Source organism: Phyllostomus discolor, chromosome 4 (genome assembly GCF_004126475.2).
Source record: "Phyllostomus discolor isolate MPI-MPIP mPhyDis1 chromosome 4, mPhyDis1.pri.v3, whole genome shotgun sequence".
NCBI lineage: Eukaryota > Metazoa > Chordata > Mammalia > Chiroptera > Phyllostomidae > Phyllostomus > Phyllostomus discolor.
This window is the reverse complement of record NC_040906.2, coordinates 197562853-197589365: the sequence shown is the minus strand read 5'-3', so window position 1 is coordinate 197589365 and position 26513 is coordinate 197562853. Positions and strand designations below refer to the sequence as shown.

General features: G+C 52.4%; 1 protein-coding gene across 5 annotated transcripts; it reads right to left on the bottom strand.

Moving 5' to 3' along the window:
* Nucleotides 1-1375: 1375 nt before the first annotated feature.
* LOC118500369 (UL16-binding protein 6-like) lies at nucleotides 1376-25356 on the bottom strand. 5 transcript variants are annotated; one of them, XR_004902936.1, is made up of 5 exons: nucleotides 25235-25356; nucleotides 4012-4266; nucleotides 3543-3803; nucleotides 2752-2897; nucleotides 1376-1702 (listed from the first exon to the last, which is right to left on the bottom strand). XR_004902936.1 is itself a non-coding variant. In XM_036024890.1 (3 exons), the coding sequence occupies exons 1-3, from the start codon at nucleotides 24662-24664 to the stop codon at nucleotides 1677-1679; spliced, it is 471 nt and encodes a 156-aa protein (XP_035880783.1). In that variant the 5' UTR covers nucleotides 24665-24777; the 3' UTR covers nucleotides 1376-1676. The 5 variants fall into 5 exon arrangements, 3 of the variants coding, with proteins under 3 accessions (XP_035880783.1, XP_035880781.1, XP_035880782.1); XM_036024890.1 differs by lacking the exons at nucleotides 2752-2897; nucleotides 4012-4266; nucleotides 25235-25356 and adding an exon at nucleotides 24481-24777; XM_036024888.1 differs by lacking the exons at nucleotides 1376-1702; nucleotides 4012-4266; nucleotides 25235-25356 and adding an exon at nucleotides 24481-24781 and having other exon boundaries at nucleotides 2506-2897.
* Nucleotides 25357-26513: the final 1157 nt, after the last annotated feature.

The following is a 26513-nucleotide window of genomic DNA, read 5'->3' as shown; positions in this document are numbered from 1 at the left end:
GGAACCAACAGTGATGGGAAGGAAACTGGGACTCAAATCAATGATTTGGAGAAGGGAGAAATAAACATTCAACCAAAAAAGAATGAGGAAACAAGAATTCAAAAAAATGAGGAAAAGCTTAGGAACCTCTGGGACAACTTTAAACATTCCGACATCCAAATCATAGGGGTACAAGAAGGAGAAGAGGAAGAGCAAGAAATGGAAAACTTATTTGAAAAAGTAATGAAGAACTTCCCCAATCTGGCAAAGGAAATAGACTTCCAGGAAGTCCAAGAAGCCCAGAGAGTCCCAAAGAAGTTGGACCCAAGGAAGCACACACCAACTTACATCATCATTACATTACCCAAGATTAAAGATAAGGAGAGAATCTTAAAAGCAGCAAGAGAAATAGAGACAGGAGTGCCTATAAGACTATCAGCTGATTTCTCAAAAGAAACCTTGCAGGCAAAGAAGTATTCAAAGCCGTGAAAGGCAAGGACCTACATCCAGCAAAGCTATCATTTAGAATGGAAGGGCAGATAAAGAGCTTCCCAGATAAGATCAAGTGAAAGGAGTTCATTATCACCCAGCCCTTATTATATGAAATGTTAAAGGGACTTATCTGAGAAAAAGGAAATGATCAAAACTATGAACAGTAAAATGACAACAAACTCACAATTATCAACTGAACCTAAAAACAAACAAACAAACAAACAAAGCAAACAACTAGAACAGAAACAGAATCACAGGGGGAGGGGAGAAAGTGGGGGGAAATGTACAGCAAATAAGAAGCATAAATGGTAGGTACGAAATAGACAGGGGGAGGTTAAGAACAGTACAGGAAATGGAGAAGCCAAAGAACCTGTATGTACGACCCATAGACATGAACTAAGGAGTCGGGGGAATGTGGGTGGGAGTGTGATGCAGGGTGGAGGGGAATAAAGAGGGGGAAATGGGACAACTATAATAGCATAATCAATAAAGTGTACTTTTAAAAAATGAATGCTTAGTGGTAGAGCAGAAAGACATGTTTGTTGTATTTATGCTCTAATTTAACATTGAATACTCCTGAGTAGATAACTGTGAATTTGCCAAGACATTAACAAAAATTGAAGCCTATACTTTAAAAAATAGTTAAACTTTTTTTGTTGAAATATAATATTCCAACAGTAAAGTGTACAAATCTTAAATGGTCAATTTGATGTATTTTCGAAAAGAAAATCTACCTGCATAATCACCTGTTGTACCAACTCATAGGTCACACCCAATGTGTCCACTATTTGAGTTCTATTTCCAACAGTCAGTCTTCTCTGTGTTTGAGACTGATACAGTGGAACCCATCAGGGCGTACACATTCCCTTGTGTACGACCTTTTCTCTCCATATCTTATCTCTGAGTCATACGGGTTTTGTCTAGCAGTTTATTACTTATTTATTTTTATATAGTGTTCCATTTGTAAACATACCACACTTTATCCATTCTATTATCCCAGACACCATATGGCATGATAACATGTTAATAAGCAAATTAATTCATGTCACTTCCATGGAGCAGAGGATGTGACTGTTGCATCCGCTGTACCATCACCATCTTCTGATGCCTCTAAGGATCACAGCTCCTGGAGGCCTTCCGTTGAGCACCCGGGGATGATGGAAAGGCAGCCGACGAGGAGGGAAACGTGCGGAACTAGACCACACTCAAAGGAGCTCCTGAGCAGCGTCTTCTGCCATCAGAAAACACACACATGACAGTCAGACCCAAGTCAGGCTAAGGACAGCTGGGGCAAGGACTCAAGGGGCAAATGAACTGCTCTGCTCCCTCTACTGAAGTCCTAATTCTAGAAAACCTATGAGGATCCCTGTGCAGAGAGGGGCCTGCATCCTGATCCTCTAGCACTGGGGAGGGATGCAGACAAACATCTTCCCCTCCCCCTCCTGCTCTCCTCGCCCTGGTCCCAGCACACCACTCTGAGACCCACTGTCCCTGCCCTGCCCCGTGCACTCCTGCTGCAGTCAGCTGTCTGCATCCCCCTCCACCAGCAGCTCCGCCCCACCCACCTCCCCAGTCACCTCTTCTCAGGGCAGGGCTCCTCAGGGGCTCAGGATCTGGAGTCTGGAGGAGACTGGCGGCCAGGTGGTCACACCAGGGCTCAGCCAGGAGTCCCAGTGGTCCACAAAGAAGTGGCCCCTTCAAACCTCAGCCTGAACAATCCCTACTGTTCAACCACTGCCTTGCCTGATTTGGTGAAACCCCTTTCTCTGGGTACACAGCCCTGAACTCCAGCCTTCTGAGTTGTGTCTGCAAGCCCTCCCACCCTCTTCCTGGGATTACACCCAGGTCCCCTCCTCTTAGCCCCCTGGACAGTCCCCATCCCCTGGACACATCCCATGCAGCCACCATGCTGCTCTCACCCGAATGTGAGCACTGCCTGCCCTGCGTGCCTGCTGTCCCCACACCACCCACCCTGGGCCCAAACGCTCTCTCCCAACAGAGACTCTGAGTCAGGACTGAACACTAAACCCTGCAGCACCAGCGGGCCTTAGGCCTTGGTGTGGGCCCCTGCCTGTCCCTCTGGCACCAACAGTGAGGAGACAGCAGATCTGGGGGCTGAGCTTGTCCAAGTGACTGCTGTCAAGTGGTACTTGGTCTTATTCTCCTGGTCTCATCCCCAGGAGGGGAAGGTTCGGGGAGGGGAAGGAGTGGAATTCACCTTCCCTGTCCTCACTGCAGGCCATCTGCCCCTCACTTCCCAGTAAGTTCTGCCCTCTGTACCTGTTACTGTAAGGACCCAGCCTAGGATGCCAAGTGGGATTAAGATAAAAATTGGAGTGAGGATCCACACCACGTGCTGTGCGTGATGGTCATGGCCTTGGACGGGGCTGGGACTGGGGCTGTAGCTGTAGCCGTGGTTGGTGCAGCTGAGATGGAAACAGCAGCGTCTCAGCCTTGTCCAGACCCCATTTGTGAGGAGACACCCCCTCAGCCCTGCTGCCCCAGGTGACCCTACGATGCAGACAGGTTCCACCCCTCTACTGTGGCAGCCACTGTGGCAGGTCCTGGGGTTGGAACAAAGAGAGGAGATGGGCCCCATCCCCTTGGGCTCCTGCAGCTAATGGGGGAAGCAGGGTCACAACATACCCAGTCCCTCCTGCTGTGACAGAAGAGGAGGTGACACATGAGGAAGGCAGTAGAGCAGTCCTCACACAAGCTGACATCTGAGGTGGGATGAAGGACTTGCAGAAACAGAGCAGGGGAGACGAAGAGAGAAGTGATGCGAGAGGAGGGCACAGCGCCAGGAACAGGACGAAGAGAGAACGAGGCCCGCCCGGCCGGGGTCCCAGGGAAACCCACAGTGAGTGTCCACGGCTCTGTGCGGTGGGGGGGGGGGGCTGTGAGCAGGACAGAGGGGAAAGGAAGGATGGGGGAAACGCCTGTGGCTGTTATTTAATGAAAAAAAAAAACAAAAACCAGTGCAGTCGGATCACATTTTCAAACTACACACAACACACAGAAACACAGACAGTGTCAATTCCATTCCAACTTTGTCCCGTCTGTACAGTTACCTTTTGTGTCCAGAACTGTGCTCTGATGAAGCAACTTCGCACAATCTCCACGTGAGATAGCAACAAGGAGATTGGTCACATCTCTGTCACTGTCCAGTGTCTCCTTTAACAATCTACACCCAGGATGCAACTCTGTCCAGCTTCTGCTCTTTGAGTCAAATTGGAGGCATCTCTGTCCGTTGACCCCAAACTCCCAGAATGCCCTGGAGCGTCCACTGAATTTCTGCTGACACGTCATGCTGCCCTGCAGGGAGAGAGAATCTGTCCCGCCCACCAGGGGAAAGAGGTCAGCCTTCCCTCTTGACCTAGGATCCAGCCCTCTGCTCCCCCACTGTCCTGCTCTCTCCTCTGTATCCTACCCTGGCAGCCAGGCCTCTTGGGTAGAATAAATTCCAATATTTACATGAACACAACTGTCCCCTACCCCTACAACACTGTTCTGCTTCTGCCCTGGATCGTGCAAACTTACTAAAGTCTTCATAAATATTTTCTTTATTGTCCAGCAGTGCCTTGCGGAGCTCTTCCACCAGGTCCTTCCAATGTTCACCCTGTTGATTCCAGGCCTGTGTGGCACTCAACCTCATCCCCAGGGGACCGATGGGTTTGGCCTTCAGATTTCTACTCGTATATTTTAAAAATGGGGTCCCATTGATCTTGCCTCGAACCACACACCATGATGGTCCACTGGCAGAGACAATGAATGCATAGCAAAGAGAGGACACATCTGTGAAGGAGAAAATGCAGGGGAAAGTTGGGGTTGAAAGAAAAGTGACCATTAGCATCTCCCCCATCTCTGTGCCAAGAAGTGACTCCCCCTGACACCTGAGCTGGCAGACCAAGCACTGACCCTGTCAGGCCCCTCTCTGCACCAGGTGAGGGCGAGCTCCCCTCCCCTGCTTGAGGGAAACCAGGAGGCCTCTGCCTGGCAGAAGCCACACAAGAAACCACACGTCTCCAGACATGTCCCCTCTGCCCACCAGGCCAGTACCCATCATCACTCAGCCCACAGCCAATCCAGGGATATGACAGGCAGCTATGGAGGAAAAATCTAGATGCCAGAGGATTGTCAGGAACTAGTCCAGTGCCCTGCAGGGACATGAAGGGGGCTGCTCCTCACAAAGGTGGGCGACAGTGAGGTGGGGGATATGGATAGATCTTAACTTGGGAGAAGGAGGAGTTCAGGATTGTGGGTCATGATTTAGCACAGCCCTGGGCGATGGTGACAACAAGCTGCTGGGATGGGTCTTGCAAAGTTGGCAGAAGGTGTGGCTACCATGCATGGAGCAGAACAGCCAGAACTTCCCAGCAGGTAGTGGAGGAAGGGTCAGCTGACTCAGAGAAGTGAATGTGCCAGGCGGGGTATAGTATGAAAAGGCAGGAAAGTGTCTCATCAGCCTTGCTCCATGGGGAAGCCAGAAGTTAACTCTCGTTTACTGAGCCTATGTGGAGAGCATGGATGGGAAGAGCGCCAGAATTCTCAGAAAGTTCAGTGATGCCTTTTGCTGAAGGTCAGGATGGTGGTAGGAGTCGGCGTTCCCCAAAATGCCTGCCAGCAGTCATGGGCGGCGTGGTGAATGTCAAGATAACAAATCACAGGTACAGGTGCTCTGGGTCAGGAGCAAAGGAGGTAAGATGTTTAAACGAATGGGAAGGTCGGAAATCCAGACATGACTCAACAACAGAGCAGTGGCTATGGCTCATAGCACAGGGGGATCTGAGATGCAAAATGGATGGACACCCAGCCTGGATACCTACAGATGGGTTTGAATAATTACAACAAACAGAGACAAGACATAAGGATGGATGAGGAGGAGGCTGAAATGGCCTCCCAACAAAAGAACCAATCCTTCCGCCAGTTCCCAGAGCTGAGCCACTTGTCAGACCCTGAACTCATTACTAGACAGAGAGGCGGGGCTGCAATGAGAGGGGCCCTCCCAACACCGCAGGGAGTGCCAGTGCGAACTCCTTCCCAAAGACCCACAGGCCCTGCACCGGGGTGGGTGTGCACTGGGAGGAGGGGCTTCTCACACATTCCCATTTGCTCTGGTCGTGGGTGGGCGTAATTTTCGGGGTCTAAGGTGAGGCACAGGGGTGGGGGAATAAACAGACACCTGCCCCGGGTCCTGCCCACGGAGGGGTTGCTGGTCCACAGACCCACACAGTGACCATTTCACATTTCCAGGTTTGCAACAGGAATGAAGTCTTTGTGGCTGTGGAACTATTTGGGGACCGGATGCTCCCATAGTGGGGAAATTTAAGTACAGTATCCTCAATCTGTCTCTCCCTTCCTGTAAACAGAACGTCAAAACAGTATTTTATCCTGGATAAAGTGAAACGGACGAGCACCAACATCAAACCCTCAAGAACAAAACTGGATGAGCTGGGCAGGGGGCGGACTCCGCAGGAAAGTGGCGGGAGGGACCTGGGCTGCAGGCAGACCGGCCGGGCCGCGGAGGTCCAGGCTCAGGGCAGCGACTCGCCAGGGGGGGCGGCTGGCGACGCGGCCGGACTGCAGGTGTGCCCACCTGCCGGCAGAGCCCACGGGGAAGTTCAGGGGGCAGGGCAGTGGGGAGCAAGGAGGGGTTTTCCCGGGAAAGTCCTGAGAGCACAGTATCTCGGCGTGCCCTTGTCTGGGGGTCGCGACACTGAGGAAACGCCACGGGCAGGGGCGCCCAGGCCCCAGGAGAACGACGGGAACCGGGGCAGGAGAGCGGCCTGGGGACGACCCGTGTCCTTCAGCGGCCTTCCTTGCTGCGCCCTCTTTCCCTCCTCCCTTCTCCCCCGGAGAACGCGCCCCACCTCACGTCCCCCATTCCCCTCCTTCCCGCCCTCTTCTAGCCTGAAGGACACTACCTGGCCTGCCGGCGACCCGAAATGAGTCCTCGCACGGGACTAAGGAGGCGGCGGCGTATCCACTGGCCTGAAGGTTCTGGAACTGCCCTGGGTCCTTCGTCCCGTCCACGAACTTAGTGCCCCCCCCCCCGGCCCCATTACTCCCCCCTCCCTCGCCCCCCTTCCGCCCCTGAACCACCCAGGGGTTTACATCCCAAACTCACTCCTCAGATTGCAAACAGGATCCTCTGCCCCGGGACAGCCCGGCAGCAGGATCAGTACCAGCAGGGCGAGACCGAACTGTGACCCGATGGGCTCCATGGCGCGCAGGGTCCGAGCGCCAGGCTGCTGCAGCTTCGGGGAGAGGCGCCTGCACCGAGCGCCCGGGACAGTGTCCGCGAGACGGGGTCCCCCTCCCGCAGCCTCTTCCGGAGTGCGGGTCGTTTACGTGCTGGGAGCGAGGGGGACAGTAGACCACCCGAGTGAAGAAGTGTTGCCCGAGGAAGGAGGAGAGAGTGGAGGGAGAGTGGGAGGTCCGGGAGCACCTGCTGGGAAACTTACAGAGGCCGGGCCCCGCCCGCCCCCGCGGGCAGCCGCACCCGCTCCGGTTTGACTGGCGGTAGCATGACTCACAGGTGTGCTGGCGCCCGCGATCCCCAGCTCCAGGCCCCGAAACACACACTCTCTCTCCTTCTCTCAAACTCACACACAAACATCTATCACACACACACACACACACACACTCCCAACTCACTTTCTCCCCCCATCCACCCGCACAGCCCAGGACAGAAGAAAGGCAGATGCCTCCTTAACTAACCCTACAAGCCCTGTTGACAGCCCACACAGCCAACCCCCACCCCACACACTCCCAACACACCGCCACCCGCCCCAGCACTCCTCCTCCCCTCCCCCACCAGTCCACAGCTGGAAAAGTAGGAAAGGAGAGGAACCTCTGATACCCCAGGTGTGGTCAGAACAGGGGGTGCTCCCGCAGGGTCTCCACCCACGGGCACCAACAAACAGCCAGAGGCCCCTGCCCTGTTCTCAAGACATGAGCGCACCAACCTTCCCTCCATCATCCCCAGGGCTCCCCGCCCTTGAGCTAACCAGCGCCCCCTGCGGCAGCTCCCTGACCCTGCAGCTCCAGACACTGGTTTCAGCACTTCCCTCCCCAGGGACTGACTGCTCCTCCCCCAGCTCACCCAGGGTTAGGAAAGTATGACCTGGGAACTCTGGTAGAGAACGGCCCTCTCTCCCTCCTCTTTGGTCCCAAACCCACGCCTTCCACCTGCTGAGGAGGCAGCAGCATATAATGGTCATAGATTCAGGCAGGAGGCTGCAACCTGTTTCTAGAGAAAGGACAGATAGTAATGTTATTTATGATCATCGCAGGGCATGTCCTGTTCGTCTCTGCGTGTACCACACACCTCCACATTTACGGTGCCATAGTAGCCAGAGACAACATGCAAACGGATGGGGAACTAGATATGGCCACTGCACTATGAATACTTTGCTGCCCCAATACTAGGCGTATATAGGGTGTCACAGATATGGGTGACCTGTCCAACCTGTTCACTGTTCATTGAAGACCCAGAACTGTTTGCTGCCCTGTGTCCTCTGGGTGGAGTGACTGTCAGAGGGCCTGAGTCCTGCAGCAACAGGCCACCGCTCCCCTGCGCTCTGCAGACTGAATTCCTGGTCCCAGGGGGCCCTTGAGACACTGCAGGAAGTCACAGGTGTAACCTGAGGGTAGCACTGAGGCTACATTTCTGGTGTCAAGATCAGGGACACCTGTCTCTGTATCTTATATGTTCCCTGTGACTCTGATCATTTCAAAGCCCAAAGAATCAGGTGACTCATCACAGCTGGGCCTGTCTGACCTAATGACACTGCTGGCGTACAACTCCCAGAGTCCATAGCCAGAGCCGTTGTCCCTACCGGGCCCCGTGCTCCACCAGGAGCCTCTTTTCATGGTGGGCATTTCCCTGCTGCAAGTGACATGGCCTTACCTCTGTGCGCTGGGGGACTGTGCTGTGATTCTGCAGTAGGGATGCCATGAAGTTCCCATACACCTTGTCCTACCACAGATACCTCTGTGTCATTGGTCTACTGGGTCTTATGGGCCAAGAACAAGGCACAGCCACATCCATCCATTCGAGTACTGGCTATCACCGCTCTCATGCTTCAACATCAGAGCTGAGTCGTTGCAACAGACTCTGGTCTGCAAAGCCTGAAATAGTTCATAGATGCCCACCTATACACAGTCTTCACACCAGGCTGGCAATTAAATGGAGCTAGGATGGGACACACCCCTGCTTCCTTAGAGGTTTTGAGGCTGGTACTCTTCTCTGTTATTTCATTGAGGATAAGATACTGTTTTAACAATCCATTTGGAGCAAAGAGGAGAAAATGTAAGGAGGAGATCATTGAACTTCCCTACTGCGTAGCTCTCGTGCCACAAGTAATTCACTAACAAAAGGATTTCCTATTCCTGTTACAAATCCAGACAATGTGAAGTGAACACTGTGGGAATTGCTAAACCAAATGACACCTGTGCGTGCAGGACCTGGGGGACACGTGTCTATTTATTCCCTGAGACTGAACCCCATGCATCACTGTACTAACAGGGCCAGTGAGGATACTTCTGGTCCCTGGACATGACGTCAGCTCACACACTAGGCCCAATGTCAATGTCTGGGTATTTTCTGCTCCCCACTACACACACTCACTCAACTCAGTAGCCACATGGCCTTTGCTGTCAACTTGAAGGGTCCCTAATGATTGGGTCCCACCCACTCGGTCTAGTAATGGGTTCCAGGTCTCAGAAGTGGCTCAAATCTGGAAACTGGACAACGGATCCAGCTTCTTTCTTGAGAGGCTGCTTTTAGCTGCCTATTTATGTTTGGGGTTTTTAAAATTTTATTATTTAAATCCAGCACTCTTGGGGTTGGCTTTCACCCATTTGCCTCTAGGACTACTGCATTCTATGAGCTAAAGGCATAGTCCTCTGTGGGCAGGGCCCTTGGCTAGCACTCCAACCTTTGTGACCTTTTCAATCATGGTGCTGTGTGTGCTTGTTCACTGGGAGCGCCTGTCTCAGGAACTCCACCTCCACCCGCCAAGCCGGCCATCAGGAACGGCCATCCCTTAGCTTCTCCAAAATGCTGGGGCCCCTCCCACTGTCAGGGAAGAAGAGTATTTCCTCTACCCTCCTAGGGTCTTCCAGCTGGTCTAAAAATTAAATGAACACCAGTTGCATTAAATGTGAAAAGCAAACGTTAATGTGGTACCAAGTTTAGGTCAAAGAAATATGAGACTCTCTGAAGTGCCCAAAGGAGGCAGTTTTTATAACCTTTGACAAAGAAACAATAATCTGTCAAGAATTGACCAGACAGGAGGTAGCTTGGAGGAGTAACTTGAAATGCAGAGATCAGGTTTGTCTACATGGCTTCATGGCTCTAAGTTCCCTGTGTCTTGTGCTAAGGATGCCCCTCTACCTCCTGGTACACAGAGGGTGTCTTGCTTTTAGAGGAACTAAAGAGGTCCAGAGTGTCCATCTTGCCCAGCTGTTCTTAAGTAACCTTAATTCAAAATGACCAATATGGCAAAGTGACACATCCTCTGGTGGCCTACTTTGAACGTCCTCATCAGCAGCTTCCTTGGAAGTTCCATGAACAACCGGCCCTCCTCCCCCTGGAGCACAGTGGGCAGACAGCTTATGCTCCTTCTGGCTTTGCACACCGTACCCACTCTGGCATGTGTGTTCCTGGGGCCTTGTAACCCCACCCTGTACCGCCTACCTTGGATTTCCTCATCTTCTCCTCCATGCTGTACAGTCAGCGCTTTTCTGAAACCCCCGGGACCCATCCCAGCAGCAGGTTGGCCGTATCTCCCAGGGCTCTGCCAAGTCCCTCCACCCATAACTGTCAGCACTCCCCCAACACCGGGTTCTCGCCTCAACAGGCCAGCACTGTCACCCCGCTTCCTCATGACCAGAGCCCTGCACACTCTGCCCTCTCCCCGCAGGGCGGCGCTGTGTTGTCTGTGACAACCCTCTGGCATCCAGACCTGTTGCCCCCCAGCCAGCCTGGCACGTCCTTGTGTTGTTGGCCCCAACTGAGGCTGGGTGAGGGCCTGGTGGGGACAGAGAGGACGCATCTGGAGATGTGTGGTTCCCAGCCAGGCAGAGGCCTCCTGGTCCTCCTCAGACAAGGGAGGGGCACTGTCCTTCCCCTGGTGAGGGGAGGGGCTGGGCAGGGTCAGTCCCTGCTGTGCCAGCCCAGCCAGCAGGGGGACTCTGTTGCTGTCACAGACATGGGGGAGGGGGGGGCGCAGTACAAAGGGTCCTTTCGCTTCATACCCAACTGTTACCAGTTTCCTTGTTCACAGATGCTTCCTCTCTGCTGCAACTTCACCATTACTCCTAATGGATGTCTATGGTGTAAACTTCAAGACCAGGTCGTGGAAACACTATTCTTAATCATACCTGTGGTAGTGAGAAGCTTAAATCAACCTGTTCTCTGGGTGGGAAGGTGAATGCCCGAAAGGCCCAGAAGAAGCAGAGGGATTGTGAAGGACCTGAGGGACGAGATCCAGAGAGAAACCGCTTGACGTCAAATCAGAGGTTTTCGAACCAGCGGTGAGTTTGAAAGGCCCACAGCACAAATCGAACACACGTTGCAGGGATCCGGAGCTGTGTGTGTGTGTGTGTGTGTGTGTGTGTGTGTGTGTGGCTGTTGGAAATTGGTCCCACTGTGAGGCCGTGAGTGGTGACAGGACACAAATGACACAGCAGGACCAGGGGACTGGAGGGGGGCAGAGGTATTCTTGTCACACTGGCCAAGAGCCTGGGGTCCTCCTACACCAGGCAAATATCACCTTCCGTTTAGCCTTCACTTCCCTCCTGTTGTAGCCAGGGTTCTTCAGAGAAACACACCTCGATGATGAGGATAGAAAGAGCATACGTGGATAGACAGGCAGACAGATTTATTGTAAAGGATTTGCTCACGTGACTGTGGTGGTTGCTAAGTCCAAGTCTTGCATGCTGGCCGGCATGCTGGGGCCCCGCAGACTGAGGTGCCCATGCTCTGTGAAGGCCGCTGCTGGAAAACCCCCTCTTCCAGGGGCTGCGGGCGGGAGTCAGGCTTCCTGCTCCTTTCAGACCTCCGATGGCCTTGACAAGGCCTCTCAACGTGCTGGAGGGCAACCTCCTTAACTCAAAGTTCACCAGCTTATTACACCTCCCAGACTAAATTAACCACCTCCCCTTCCCTCTCCTGGGTCCTAACACCCTTGTCCTCAGTCAGAATGTCACACCTGCTGAGAGGGTCCTGTGTATGTTCTGCTCCATTATCCATGTGCTTGGCGGGAACACTGTGTGTCCCTTCTGTAACACAGAGTGCAATATCCTGACCCTCATGGGGCAGCGGGAGTTGTGGCAGGACAGAGAGGGAGGGGGTGTGCAGTGCTCCTGGCTGAGGGAAGGTCACACCCTGGTGTGAGGACTGGGGAGCCCCTCAGTCCCGCCCCGCCCCCACCCACCCAGCCTTCCCCTCAGTCCCTGAGCACGGCAGACCAGGACTTCTGGCTCCACACGTTCACGCAGGGAAGACCATGAGCTCCACGTGCCCGGAAGTGCCCTAAGTTGAGGAGGTCATACCAGGACAGTTGTACTCAAGCTGAGGGACATGGGACAGCAGAATGTCTGTGAACTAAAAGGTATACAAGACATAGAAGGTTCTGGATGATTCACTACATCATTACACGGGAGGGGCCTGTGCTGTGTGCTTTAGAAGACAAGAGACACACAGGGAGGGGCAGGACTCGGGCTGGGTGGGGCTAGATCTTGGTGGGTCCAGGTGATCTGTGTGTGGGAAGGGACTCTGTGCATAGGGCTGGGGGCAGGACTCTAGGTTTAACCCCTGGGAGGGGGACAACCAGGAAGGGCCTGGTAGGCTTGACCAACCAGGCTGGGACAAGGAGGAAGTGACTGGGAGAACAGGAGGAAGTCAGGAGGCTGGCAACAGAGACCTGGCAGGAAGTCCCAGTGGGACAAGGATGGGCCTCCCTGGACACCTGTGCATCCCTGGCTCACCCCCAGCTCACCCCCAATGCACTTGGGGGTTTGAGTGGCAGGAAAGGGTTTGTAACAGGAAATTTCGATGAAGCCCCACCGCGACCCCAGAATCCCCAGACTTCCCCTCAGGGAGTGGGACCCCAGTTCCAGGTCATGGTGTGGGCAGGGGATGTTCACGGAGGGGCACCACCCACAGAAAACCGCATGTGCCTGCTCTGCTCACACGACTTTACAACCAAAACTTCCAGCATCCCCACTGCTCTCCACCATTGACCTTCCCCGTGGTTTTGCCAGAGGATCCAACTGAGAAGCCCCAGGAGCTCATCTCAACACATCTCAGCCACACCCCTCCTGAGTCACCCCTCCTCCCCAGGCACGCACACTCTCGCTCACTGTCCATTTCACCCTTCCGCCCTGAACCCAAGAACCTACAAGCCATTCCCATGTGTGAGAGGCCCTATTTTCCCTGTGGTTTCTGGGTAGCATGAAAGTGAGAGGATGTGGGTCCCACAGGCAGGGGCCCTGCCCCCTCCTCTCTGTGGACTGGATTCCTTGCTCCCAGGAAGCCAGGAGAGAGGCTGCATGAAGCCACAGGAGTGAGCGGAGTCCCGCTGCTGCAACACTTCTGGTGTCAAGCTCAGGCCCCTGCACCTGCATCTCACTGGCTCCCTGTGACTCTGTTCATTTCAATGCCAGATAATCACTTTTTTTTTTATTTTTTAAAGACTCTTTTTTTTAAGGTTTTATTTATTTATTTTTAGAGAGGGAAGGGGGGAAGAAAGAGACAGAGAGAAACATGAATGTGCGGTTGCTGGGGGCTGTGGCCTGCAACCCAGGCATGTGCCCTGGCTGGGAATCAAACCTGCGACACTCTGGTTCGCAGCCTGCGCTCAATCCACTGAGCTACACCAGCCAGGCTAGATAATCACTTTTGTCTTTTGACAGCTGGGACTCAGTGACTTAAGGACTGGTGTGTTGATGAGCCCAGCTCAGGATGGGCAGCTCTCACACACCAAGGCCTGAGGCCTCTTCTCCATCAGGCTGAGAACCTTACCAGGAGGCACTTTCAAAGTGTGAATTTTCCTGTTGTACGTGTTGTGGCTTTGCTTCTGACCCTATGACTCTGTGTGTGATCATCCACTTTGGATGCCATGAAGCCCACTAGCACCTTCTCCTGCAACAGATGCCCCCAGTGCCATAGTCCATGGGGCACAGGATCCTCATGGCGGGTCCAGCCACACTCACGCAGCCGTGTGTCATGTACGGCTGCCTTCGTGCTACAGCCACCTGAGTAGTTGCACGGACTTAGGATCTGCAAAGCCTCAGTATTTTAACAGATGTGCTTTGCAGAAAACCTACAGACCCGGCTGTCATTGCATGAGGGTAGGGTAGGGATCAGGGACCTGCATCCTCAGAGAGGCTTATGGTTGGGATTAGTCTGTGACCCTTCATGCAGGACCCATCACTGTGTTAACATTGTCTTTGGGGGAAAGGGCAGAAAAAGAGAGAAGGGAAGTAGTTGGACTCCTCTACCATGGTAGCCCTCACCCCATAGGTTATTCACCAGCAAAGACTTTCCACACTTAGTACACATCCGGGGAATGTGAAATGACCACTCTGGGGCCTGTGGACCCAGAGACACTCCTAGGACCAGGTACAGGGACAAGTGTCTACTCATTACCTGGCCTGCACCCTCCCACCACTTCAATAACAGACCAGCCCCGATGGTGCTTCAGACCCCAGGGATAATGTGATCACACACCAGGCCCAACCTGCCATGGAAGTTCAGGCTTTTCTATTCCCAGTAGGGTGGCAAGTTCCTGTTCCCAAACTCCAAGACCCATGCTAGTACCAGGTTAGCACCGCCTCTCAGGATCATGCTGAATTCTGTCACCTTAACTGTCAACTTGCCCTTGTCCACTATTGGGTTCTCTCTTCACCCTGCCACACTCAGACAGGTTCCTCAGCAGTGGACCCTACACATTCTACCTTTTCCTTGCATGTCCCTGGCTGGTTTCTGACAATCCTCTGGCATCCAGACCCTTTCCTCCCCTAGTAGGTCAGGCACGTCCCTGCCCTGGTTATGGGCTGACTGATGCTGGGGACTAGCCTGCGGGGCAGAGGGGACATGTGAGGGGGGTGTGGCTTCTTGTGTGGATTCCTGCCAGGCAGAGGCCTCCTGGTCCTCCTCCAGCTCTAGCTCTCACTGGTGACGGGAGGACGGGGCAGGCTCAGGTCCTGGTCTGGCAGCCCAGCCCTCAGAGGGATGCCCCTGCCGTCACAGAGATGGGGGGGTGTCTTGGGTCCCCCCTCCCAACCCCAGCTGTCATCCGCATTTTCCTTTGCAGATGCTCCCTCTCTTGCTGCCACTTCACCTTCACTCCTGAGCCCAGTCCAGGGTAGCCATGGTGTGAGGGTCAAGGTCAGGTCAATGAGAACACAGTTTTTTTATTTATGACTGTGTTAGTGAGAAGTCAAACTCTCTAGAAGAGCAACACAAAGGTCTGAGACAGGTATGCAGAACCGCTGAGAAACCTGGTGGAAGAATTCAAAAAGAGGCTGCTAAATGTTAAACTAGAGACTTTCACAACCTTGTGAATTTGAAAGACTCAGGGTAGAAGTAGAACAGTTGTCTCAGTGTAGGGAGGTGTGTGTTTATGTGATTACTGGACATTGATTCCCCCCAGGGGGCCCAGCAGCCAGGGTAGGACACGGAGGGCACAGCAGGAGCAGGAGAGAGCAGGGGAGCAGAGGGCTGGGGACCGGGCGGGGGTCAGGATGTGTCAAGCGGAGGCTGACCTGTCGCCCGTGCCGTGTCGGCAGGAACCCAGTGGATCTACCAGGCAGGGGAGTCCAAACCTTTGGTGTCTCTGGGCCACACTGGAAGAAGAAGAGTTATTTTGGGCCACATATTAAATACACAAACATAAGTAAAATGTAAAAATTCATAATTTTTTTTTAGAGAGGGGATGGAGAGAGAAAGAGAGAGAGAGAAACATCAATGTGTGGTTGCTGGGGGCTATGGCTTGCAACCCAGGCATGTGCCCTGGCTGGGAATCGAACCTGCGACACTTAGGTTCACAGCCCGAGCTCAATCCACTGAGCTACGCCAGCCAGGGGTCATAATGGTTTAAGTACCTTTACAATTTTGTGTTGGTCCATGTTCATACCCATCCTGGACCACATTTGGCCTGTGGGCCTATGTGTTGGACACCGCTGTCCCAGAGGATAGTGACACTTTGGCTTCAATGAACAGATACCGAAGACAGTTAAAAGTGACCCGGGACAATGGCAGAGCTGTGACTGAGTCCCTTACAAAGACCAAACGGAGACCGTAATGGCTGGCTGGAGCAAGTACCTGTGCCCCGGGAGAGAATGCTGGGGATGACACATAACAGAGAAAAGCAGCAGATCTCCTCCTGGAAATGAGCTCAGGTGAATAAGAAAGTATCCATCAGGGTTCTGAGAACCAGCATCAGTAAGCGATACAGAGCCAGAGTACAGACAGAGATGATGACAGGGACAGAGACGGACATATAGACAGAGATAGAGATGGAGATGGAGATAGAGACAGAGGCAGAGATAGGGATAAATACAGAGATAAACAGTTGTAGAAAAATACTGTGAGGGACTAACAATGCATCAGACACCCACCTGTGAACACAAGCACCTGGGTGGGTGCTGTGGATCTAGCACCATGTGCTGAGGGACCCAGGAGGAGTCTCACTGACATGTGACTCTGATAATAGGGACACAGGCCTCTGCTCAGGGTGAGGAACCTCCCAGGGCCCCTCCCTGCAGCGGGAGGAGAAAACCCTGGACAGTGCTGAGCTGTGCACTCACCCACGGAGGAGAGAATTTATAGAATCCACCTTCCCTGCAAGGGATTTCAGCACGCCAGTGAGGGACAAATGTACCAGTTTTGCCACAGCAGAGGAAGTGAGAGACTGTCCCAGAACTTGCCTCCTCCCACCAAGAAAACAAAAATAAAAACAAACAAACCAAAAAACCCCACACACACTGCTGAACTGCTGATCTACCTGGCAAGTTGGGAGGGGGTGAGCGCCCCAGTTACCCTCAGTTGTGCAGAACGCAGCTAGAGAAAACCGTTTCTCTCCAGCGCCCCCCAGAGTTCTGAGGCGGTACCTCCAGGGCCCAGGGGAGGAGGAGACAGGGAAAGAGGTGGATGAGGTATGCAGCTCCAGGTGACTGCACTTCCCGGGAGGAACTAGGACATCCGGGGACCCTGCTACCAGGTCCGGGAGCACCCCCCAACTCTTCGTGCTAAAGCCGCACACATGCACGGCGCTACTGGCTCCTTGTGAGAATTTCCGTGCGTGCTGTGGGAGAGCCCCTGCAGACAGGAGGTGCGCTCTAAAAATAAGCCCTGATTCATGAGCAAGGAAGAAACTTAAACTTGAGAAATATCACCACTTTCTTGAAAACAAAATAGAAATTCCCATTAACAATCCTGTTGAATAGTAAAAACAGGAAAAAACATAAAAGTTTAATAATTCTGCCATGAAAGAGAGCAAGGAGAGTGGAGCAGGTATGCCCACCCGGAGAAAGACAAAGACTGAGGTAATAACACGACCCTCTAACAGAACGCCCCATCTGAGGGCGACTAGTACGGATGTCACATCATGTGCAATTCTTCATATGCAAATGCAGCAACTCAAAACTGCAAGGTACATGACAAAGCAAGGATACACACCATCACTAAAACAAAATAATAATTGTCCTTACACCAAGATCAAAGGTACAGGTATTTGTGATCTTGCTAATGCATAATTCAAAATTGCTGCTTGAAGAAACACAGTGAGCTACAAAGAAATTCTCAGAGATCTTGAAAAACCTGTATGCTCAAAATGAGGTGCTTCCGAAAGAGACTGAAATTGTAATAAAGAACAAAGCGGAGATTCTGCAGCTGCAGAACTGGATGGAGGGGTGGGAAGTGCAGGAGAGCACACCTGCACCAGAGCAGAGCGGATGGGAGAGAGAGGAAGTGAGACAGGGGACAGGGGACAGGGGATGTACAATAACTCAGAGGGGACCAAAGAAAAAAAGAAATTAAAAATTGGAGAAAGCATATATGACCTGGGGAGAGAACTGGACATTCAGATACACGTGGTTAATAAATCACCCTGTTATCTTAGTGCAAAATAAAAAACCTTCTCCAAGACATTAAAAGAAAACTCTCAAAATTCAAGAATAAAAGTAGAATTCTAAAGCAGTACGTTAAAAAAATTATCACCTACAAAGGAACCCCCACTAGGCTATCAGCAGTTTTCACAGCAGAAACCCTAAAAGCCAGGGTACAATAAAATAACTTTTTGTAAGTGTTGAAAGAAAAAAATTGTCAACCATGAAATCTTAATCTGACAAATTTATCTTTCAGATACGGAGGAGAAATAAAGACTTTCCCAGACAAACAGAAGCTGAAGGAGTTCGTCACCGGACCTGTATTGTCAGCAATGCTGGAAGGAGCTCTTCCAGCTGAAAGAAAAAGACACTGCAGACCGACATGCAAACACACAAAGTGCGCAGGACAGCAGGGAAGTACATGCACAGTGAGACTTAGACAGCTCTGCATCTGTGATCAGATGGGGTGTTAACCAACCAACTATAGCCTACAAGGCAGAGAAAAGAGTATTAAAATAATTACAGCTGCTATAGTGTGTTAATAATACACAATCTAAAATGAGGTCAATATCAAAAACAGAAACTGAGACAGTAAAAGTGAGAAGATTTGTAGACGAAGTCAACTCACTGTCAGCTTGGAATGGACCATGTTGCCTATGAAATGTTCACTGCAGCCTCACGGCGGCCACAGAGTGGGACCTAGGGCAGGGCCCACAGACGAAGGAGGGAGAGCAGAGCATCCCAGCCCAGAACACCCCGATGCACAAGGGCAGGCTGGCACAGAGGGAAAGGAACAGTGGAAAACAATAAGAGCATTAGTAAGTGGTCCCATATCAGTGAATCTTAATGTAAATGGACTGAATTACGAAAATAATAGGCACAGAGTTGCTGTCATCTCCAGACCTGCCATCCCATCCACACTGAGGAAGACCTGAAAAATTCCAGGGTACCAGAGCGAAGGCCAGGGCTGCAGGGACTGCAGGGGCCAGGGCTGCAGGGCAAGCACTGGAAGGCCCCAGGAGGCACAGGTAATGAGGTGGCAGGCATCACCACAGGGTCAGCTAGGAAAACTGTCACCCAGGCATGTGGAAGACGTGGTGTGAGGCATCACCACAGAGAGAGGACCCAGAGCTCTGCCCCGCTGCCTTCCCTGATGGAGCACGGCCCTCGGTCCATGGGCAGACTCGGGGAAATGCCGCCAGAAACAAGCCTGGAGCTGCTCCTGTCACTCACGTGTGCGCTCGGGCTTCTAGAGGGTTCTGGGGAAGGGAATGGCAACCGTGCTGGCTTTTCCAGCCCCAGGATCTCTTCAGTGGGTTTGGAGCTGGACTCAGAACTGAGCCCTGGGGAGAGGCTCCTGGGAGAGGCTGCGGGAGATGCTTCCAGGAACACCCCACCCCCACCCTGAATGTGTGTGGGCAGGTGAGGAGGAAGTGGGGCTAAACCCCCCTAGCCCAGGCCTGGTCTCTGGGTTGAGGGGAAGGAATTGCTTAGAGTCTCTGGGCAAAGCCTCTGAGGAGGGGAGCCCAGCTTAGACCCATGAGGCCCTGGAGGGTCCCGCCTGGGAGGCCTGAGTGACCCCACCTGCCCCCAGTGGCACCAGCACACAGCTCCCGCACACAGAGCAGCTCATCCTCACGCCCCCCAGCAGCATTCCCCACCTGCACCTCTCCCACACTGTCCCCCCTTTCCCTCTGGCAGCTCCACAGCCACTGACTCACAGGTCTTCCCCCAGCACACGTGTCCCCTCACGTCACACTGTCACCCCCACTCTCATCTCCATGCACTCTGCCCAGCCATACAGGGAGGTTCCAATGTCTCCACTGTCCTCCCTGACACCGCCCCTTCCTGTTGTTCTGACGGTCACACCACCCAGCGGGAGTGCAGCGGTGCCTCTGCGGCTCTGAGGTCCGAGTCCCTGAGGGCTCACGACTGGAGTCCCTTCCCATCGCCTACTGGCCCCCTGCCGTCTGCTGTGGAGACGTGTCTATTTTCAGTTGGGTTGTGTCTCACTATATTATTAAGTATAACGATAAGGATAATAAGAGTACATATATCCTGGTTACTCATCCAGAAAGAAAATATTTTTTCTGGAAGTTGTCTTTTCACTTTCTTGTTGGTGTTCTTTGAAACACAAACATTTTACATTTTGAAGAAGTCAAATTAACCTATTTCTTCTTTTGTCATTCATGCTCTTGATATACTGAAGAAGGTTTTACCAAACAAGGTCATAAAGATTTACTCCTATGCTGTAAGTTTTTCATAGTTTTATGTCCTATATGTATATATACGTGTGATCCACGTTGAGTTAATTTCTGAGTACGGTGTGAAGGATGGCAGAATATGCCATCCCAAAACAGGCTGCGTTCACATACTGACAATTTTGGGCTGTCGTCACAGGAAAAACAGCAGCAGCTGGGCGAGGCTTTGTCTGAACTCCCTGTACCCACCTGAACAAAGGGCCTCCGGGAAACTCAGCTGGGATCTGTCCCCTCCCAGAAGTTCCTTCATCCAGGAGGGACCCACTCACTCCTCACAGGAGAGGACGAGAAGCCAGCCTCACAGCCAGACAGACTTGGTCACACACTCTCTTGGCTCCAAGCTGGTGTTCTAAGGGCCCACTCATCTTCCCTAAAACTCATTTCCTCTGCCCGAAGAGTCCTACACCCCCTTCCCTGTTAAGATGATACTTCATCCTGAGTTCCAAGCTACCTCAGGAGTTGCTCATTTTCCCACAGTATGCCCCATCTGTACGGGAGGCAGACATGTTAATAAGCGTCTGTTTTTGTTTCTCATGTTAACCTGTCTTTTATCACAGGGGCCTCAGACAAGAGCTCAGAAGGCCAGAGGGAAAAACAGTTTTCCTCCCATTACAGGTGTAGGAGAGTGTAGAACTTCACTCTTTGGCCTGTGCCCTCGATGACTTCTGAGTCCGTTCCTATGGATTCCTTTCTCTCTTGAGTATGGGCCCCATTCCTTCCTTTTTAGCTGTTCAGAAATCTTTTCTTGGTGCTTGACCCTTGTGACTCTGTGCGTTGGGAACTGTCTGCGGCCCCTCAGCAGCAGCCCCACACCAGAGGGAAGCTGCCTGAGCGCCCAACCCCCAGGGGTCCATGGAGGCCCAGCCTCCTGGAATTCCTCACCACTGACACCTAGATCCAAACTGTCTTCTGCCTTCCTCCTGCTCCCCAGGAATTCCTCACCACTGACACCTAGTTACAAACTGTCTTCTGCCTTCCTCCTGCTCCCCAGCGCCCCTCCGCTCCTGGGAATGCTTGCCTGGGGCAGTTAGATCCTTCTCAGTCCTTAACACCTTGCACCAGGGTTAAGCCACACTCCTGTGCCTGCAGCTCTGTGGATGGGATCCTCCTCCTTGTGACAGCTCATCTGCACGCACCATGCTACCTACCACCCCTTCCCAGGTGCCGGTACATACATTCCTCGCATTGCTGCTGCCACCAACTCCCACCTGGGCCCTTTCTGGGCAGGGGCTCTTGTCTGACCCAGTCACAGTTGCCAGTCACGCTTGGACACTATTACTTGCTAGCTTACTTTGCACTTCAGGGCCCACTCTTACAATAGAGACAGACAGATCCCTGCCATTCCTTTAGGCAGCTAGAGGCTGAAGTCATGTCTCACATCACTGCACTGGTCCTCCCTGAATCACAGGCAGAGTAAATTATTTTCTCATCAGAAGGAATCTTAATTGGGGGCCCACAGACAGCCCGAGGAGCGCAGCTCCAACCCCAAAGCTGCCGACTTTCCTCACCTGCTCCACTTCAACCGCTGACATCTGCCTGCTTCCGCCTGGACAGGACAGTGCGAGGACGATGACAACAGTGGAAGAAAGAAATGAACGCTTAGTGTTAGTGCAGAAAAATGTGTTTGTTGTATTTACAATCTAATTTAACATTGTATATTCCTGACAAGAGAACTGCGAATTTGCCAAGACATTAACAAAAATTCAAACCTATACTTTAAAACTTTTTTAAACCTTTTTTGCTTGAAATATAATAGTCCAGCAGTAAAATGTACAAATCTTAAATCTTCAGTTTGATTTATTTTTCGAGAAGGAGATCTACCTGCATAATCGCCTGTTGTATCCAGTCATAGGTCACACCCAATGTGTCCACTATTTGAGTTGTATTTCCAACGGTCAGTCTTCTCTGTGTTTGAGACTGATACAGTGGAACCCACCATAGAGTACACGTTCCCTTGTGCATGACATTTTCTCTCAACATCTTATCTCCGAGTCATCCGTGTTTTGTGTAGCACTTTATTATTTATTGAGTTCTATATAGTGTTCCATTTGTAAATAAATCACACTTTATTTTATTATCCCAGACACCATATGGCATGATAACATCCTAATAAGTAAATTAATTCCACGTCACTTCCACGGAGCGGATGGCACTAATGTTGCATCTGCTGTAGCACCACAATCTCCTGGAGGCCTGTAAGGGCTGCAGGTCCTGGAGGTCACAGGTGAGCAGCTGGAGATGATGGAAAGGCGGCCAACAAGACGGGACACATGGGGAAGTAGATCCACTCTCAGGATCTTTTGAGCAGCGTCTTCTGCCATCAGAAAACACACACATGACAGTCAGACCCAAGTCAGGCTAAGGACAGGTGGGGCAAGGTCTCAAGGGGCCAGGAACTGCCCTGCTCCCTCTACTGAAGTCCTGATTCTAGAACACTGATGAGGAGCCCTGTGCAGAGAGAGGGGCCTGCATCCTGATTGTCTAGCACTGGGGAGGGATGCAGATAAACATCTTCCTTTCCTCTCTACTCCTCTCCTCGCCCTGGTCCCAGCACACCACTCTGAGACCCACTGTCCCTGCCCTGCCCCGTGCACTCCTGCTGCAGTCAGCTGTCTGCATCCCACTCCACCAGCAGCTCAGCCCCACCAGTCTTGCCAGTCACCTCTGCTCAAGGCAAGGACCCTCAGTGGCTCAGGATGTGAGGTCTGAAGGAGGCTGGCTGCTCACACCAGCCCTCAGCCAGGAGTCCCAGGGTCCACAGAGAAGTGGCCCCCTCCACCCTCCTCTGGCACAGTCCCTACTTCTCAACCGCTGCCTTACCTGCTGTCCTCCAGGCAACTTTCTGTGGAAACGGAACAGTCAACTCCAGCCTTTTGAGTTGGGTCTGCCACCCCTTCCAACCTTCCTCTTGGGATTACACCCAGGCCCCCTTCCCTTAGCCCCCTGGACAGTCCCTGTCCCCTGGACACATCCCATGCAGCCACCATGCTGCTCTCACCTGAATGTGAGCACTGCCTGCCCTGCGTGCCTGCTGTCCCCACACCACCCACCCTGGGCCCAAACGCTCTCTCCCAACAGAGTCTCTGAGTCAGGACCGAATCACTAAACCCCTTCAGCACCAGCGGGCCTTAGGCCTTGGTGTGGGCCCCTGCCTGTCCCTCTGGCACCCGCAGTGAGGAGACAGCAGATCTGGGGGCTGAGCTTGTCCACATGACTGCTGTCAAGTGGTACTAGGTCTTATTGTCCTGGTCTCATCCCTAGGACGGGAAGGTTCAGTGAAGGCGGTGGGGAAGAGTAGGAATTCACCCTCCCTGTCCTCACTGCAGGCCATCGGCCCCTCACTTCCCACTCAGTTCTGCCCTCTGTACCTGTTACAGTAAAGGATGCAGCCTAGGATGCCAAGCGGGATTAAGGTAAAAATTGGTGTGAGGATTCAGATGATATGTTGTGAGTGACGGTCACAGCTGCTGGTGCCACAGTTGGTGCAGCTGCAATGGAAACAGCAGAGTGTCAGCCTTGTTCAGACCCCATTTATGAGGAGATGCCCCCTCAGCCCCTGCTGCCCCAGGTAACCCTATGATGCAGACAACCTATGATGCAGACAGGTTTTAAGCCTCTACCTGTGGCAGCCCCTGTAACACACCCTGTGACTGGAACAAAGAGAGGAAATGGGCCCTGTCCCCTTGGGGCTCATCCAGCTTTGAAGGAAGCAAAGGTTCCAATATACCCATCCCTCCTGTTCTGACAGAAGAGGAGGTGACACATGAGGAAGGCGGTAGACAGTCCTCACACAAGCTGACATCTGAGGCAGGTGAAGGATTTGCAGAAACAGAGCAGGGGAGACAGAGAGAGAAGTGATGCGAGAGGAGGGCACAGTGCCAGGAACAGGATGAAGAGAGAACGAGGCCCGCCCGGCCGGGGTCTGCAGGAAACCCACAGTGAGTGTCCACGGCTATGTGCGGTGGGGGCGGGGGGGGCGTGAGCAGGACAGAGGGGAAAGGAGGGATGTGGGAACACGCCTGTGGCTGTTATTTAATGAAAAAATCCCACTGTGGTCAGATCACTTTCTCAAACCACAAACAATACACAGAAACACAGACACGGTGTCAATGCCATTTCCAGAGACAGTAACTTTTCCCCTCTGCAGTTACCTTTTCTGTCCAGAACTGTGCTCTGATTAAGCAACTTCGCACAATCTCCATGTGACATCGCAACAAGGAGATTGGTCACATCTCTGTCACTGTCCAGTGTCTCCTTTAACAATCTACACCCAGGATGCAACTCTGTCCAGCTTCTGCTCTTTGAGTCAAATTGGAGGCATGTTTGTCCATTGAAGCCAAGCTCCCAGAATGCCCTGGAGCGTCCACTGAATTGCTGCTGACACGTCATGCTGCCCTGCAGGGAGAGAGAATCTGTCCCCGCCCACAGGGCAAAGAGGTCAGCCTTCGGTCTTGACCTAGTATCCAGCCCCCTGCTCCCCCACTGTCTCCTGGTCCTGCTCTCTCCTCTGTGTCCCACCCTGGCTGCTGGGCCTCTTGGGTAGGACAAATTCCAATACTCACATAAACACAATTTTCCCTACCCCTACAACACTGTTCTACTTCTACCCTGGATCGTGCAAACTTACGAAAGTCTTCATAAATATTCTGTTTGTTGTCCAGCAGTGCCTTGCGGAGCTCTTCCACCAGGTCCTTCCAATGTTCACCCTGTTGATTCCAGGCCTCTGTGGCATTCAACATCATCCTCAGGGGACGGATGGGTTTCACTTTCTGACAACTACTCGTATATTTAAAAAATGGGGTCCCATTCATCTTGCCTCGAACCTCATACCATGATGGTCCACTGGCAGAGACATTGAAAGTATAGCAAAGAGAAGGTGCATCTGTGAAGGAGAAAGTGCAGGTGAAAGTTGGGGTTGAAAGAAAAGTGACCATAAGCATTTCCCCATCTCAGTGACAACAAATGACTCCCCCTGACACCTGAGCTGGCAGACCCAGCACTGACCCTGTCAGGCCCCTCTCTGCACCAGGTGAGGGCGAGCTCCCCTCCCCTGCTTGAGGGAAACCAGGAGGCCTCTGCCTGGCAGAAGCCACACAAGAAACCACATGTCTCCAGACATGTCCCCTCTGCCCACCAGGCCAATACCCATCATCACTCAGCCCACAGCCAATCCAGGGACATACCAAGAAGCTATGAAGGAAAAATCTAGATGTCAGGAAATAGCCCAGTGCCCTGTGGGGACATGGACAGCATGTAAGGGGCTGCTCCTGACAAAGCTGGATAGCGATAGGGTGGGGGATGTGGACAGATCCCAATGGAGGAGAAGGCACAGTGTATGACTGAGGGTCCTGATTTAGCACAGCCCTGGACGATGGTGCCACCTGCTGCTGGGATGGGTCTTGTGAGCTTGGAAAAAGGCGTGGCTACCGTGCCTGGAAGCAGACCGGCCAGAACTTCTGGGCAGGTAGAAGAAGAGGGAGTCAGATGGCTCAGGGGAGAGAATGTGCCAGGTGGGGTATAATGTGAAAAGGCAGAAAAGTGTCCAATCAACCTTGCTCCACGGGAAAGCCTGAAGCTAACTCTCATTTATTGAGGCAATCAGGAGAGCATGGATGAGAAGAGCGCCAGAATTCTCAGAAAGCTGGAAGATGACTTTTGCTGAAGGTCAGGATGGTGGTAGGAGTCCCTGTCCCCCAAAATGACTGCCAGCAGTAATGGGGTGGCAAATGTCAACATAACAAATCACAGGTACAGGTGCTCTACATCAGGAGCAAAGGAGGTAACGTGATCAGAAGGATTCAGAAAGTCGGAAATCCAGACATGACTCAACCACACAGCAATGCATATGGCTCATAAAACAGGGTGATCTTAGAGCTAAAACAAATGGTGCATCATCCTAAATACTTACAGATGGATTTGAATAATTACAACAGAGACAAGACATAAGGAGGGATGAGGAGGAGGTTGAAATGTCCTCCCAACAAAAGAACGAATCCTTGGGCTAGTTCCCAGAGCTGAGCCACTTCTCAGACCCTGAACTCATTACTAGACAGAGAGGCGGGGCTGCAATGAGAGGGGCCCACCCAACACCACAGCCAGTGGGAACTCCTTCCCCAAAGACCCACAGGTGGTGCACAGGGGTGGGTGTGCACTGGGAGGAGGGGCTTCTCACACATTCCCATTTGCTCTGGTCGTTGGTCCACATAATTTAGGGGTCTACAATGAGGCACGTAGGGGGTGGGGGATAAACAGACACCTGCCCCGGCTCCTGCCCACGGAGGGGTTGCTGGTCCACAGACCCACACAGTGACCATTTCACATTTCCCAGGTTTGCTACAGGAGTGAAAAGTCTTTGTGGTTGTTGAACTATTTGTGGACCGAAGGCTCCCATGGTAGGGAAATTTAAGTACAATATCCTCAAACTGTCTTTCCTTTTCCCTAAATAGAATGTTAAAACAGTATTTTATCTCAGATAAAGGAGAGAGTGAGTACCAACCTTATACCCTAAAGAGGGAAGGTGTATGACCGTTAGCCTAGAGCCATTTCCTAACAGTCTGGCCTGGAGTCTCTCTGTACATGGCTGGCTACTGAATATTTTGGGCTGTGCAGACCACCGGTCTCTTTGCAACTACTCAACTCTGTTGTTGTTGCATGGAGGAA

What these genes read in the sequence shown, in the direction of transcription:
- LOC118500369 (XM_036024888.1), bottom strand. Translation starts at nt 24,664, where the DNA reads ATGAATGGGACCCCATTTTTTAAATATACGAGTAGTTGTCAGAAAGTG. An exon ending in GAATATTTATGAAGACTTTC is followed by an intron (nt 3,804 to 24,480) that starts GTAAGTTTGCAC and finishes TGGGCGGGACAG; the next exon opens with ATTCTCTCTCCCTGCAGGGC. An exon ending in CACAGTTCTGGACACAAAAG is followed by an intron (nt 2,898 to 3,542) that starts GTAACTGTACAG and finishes TTTCCATCTCAG; the next exon opens with CTGCACCAACCACGGCTACA.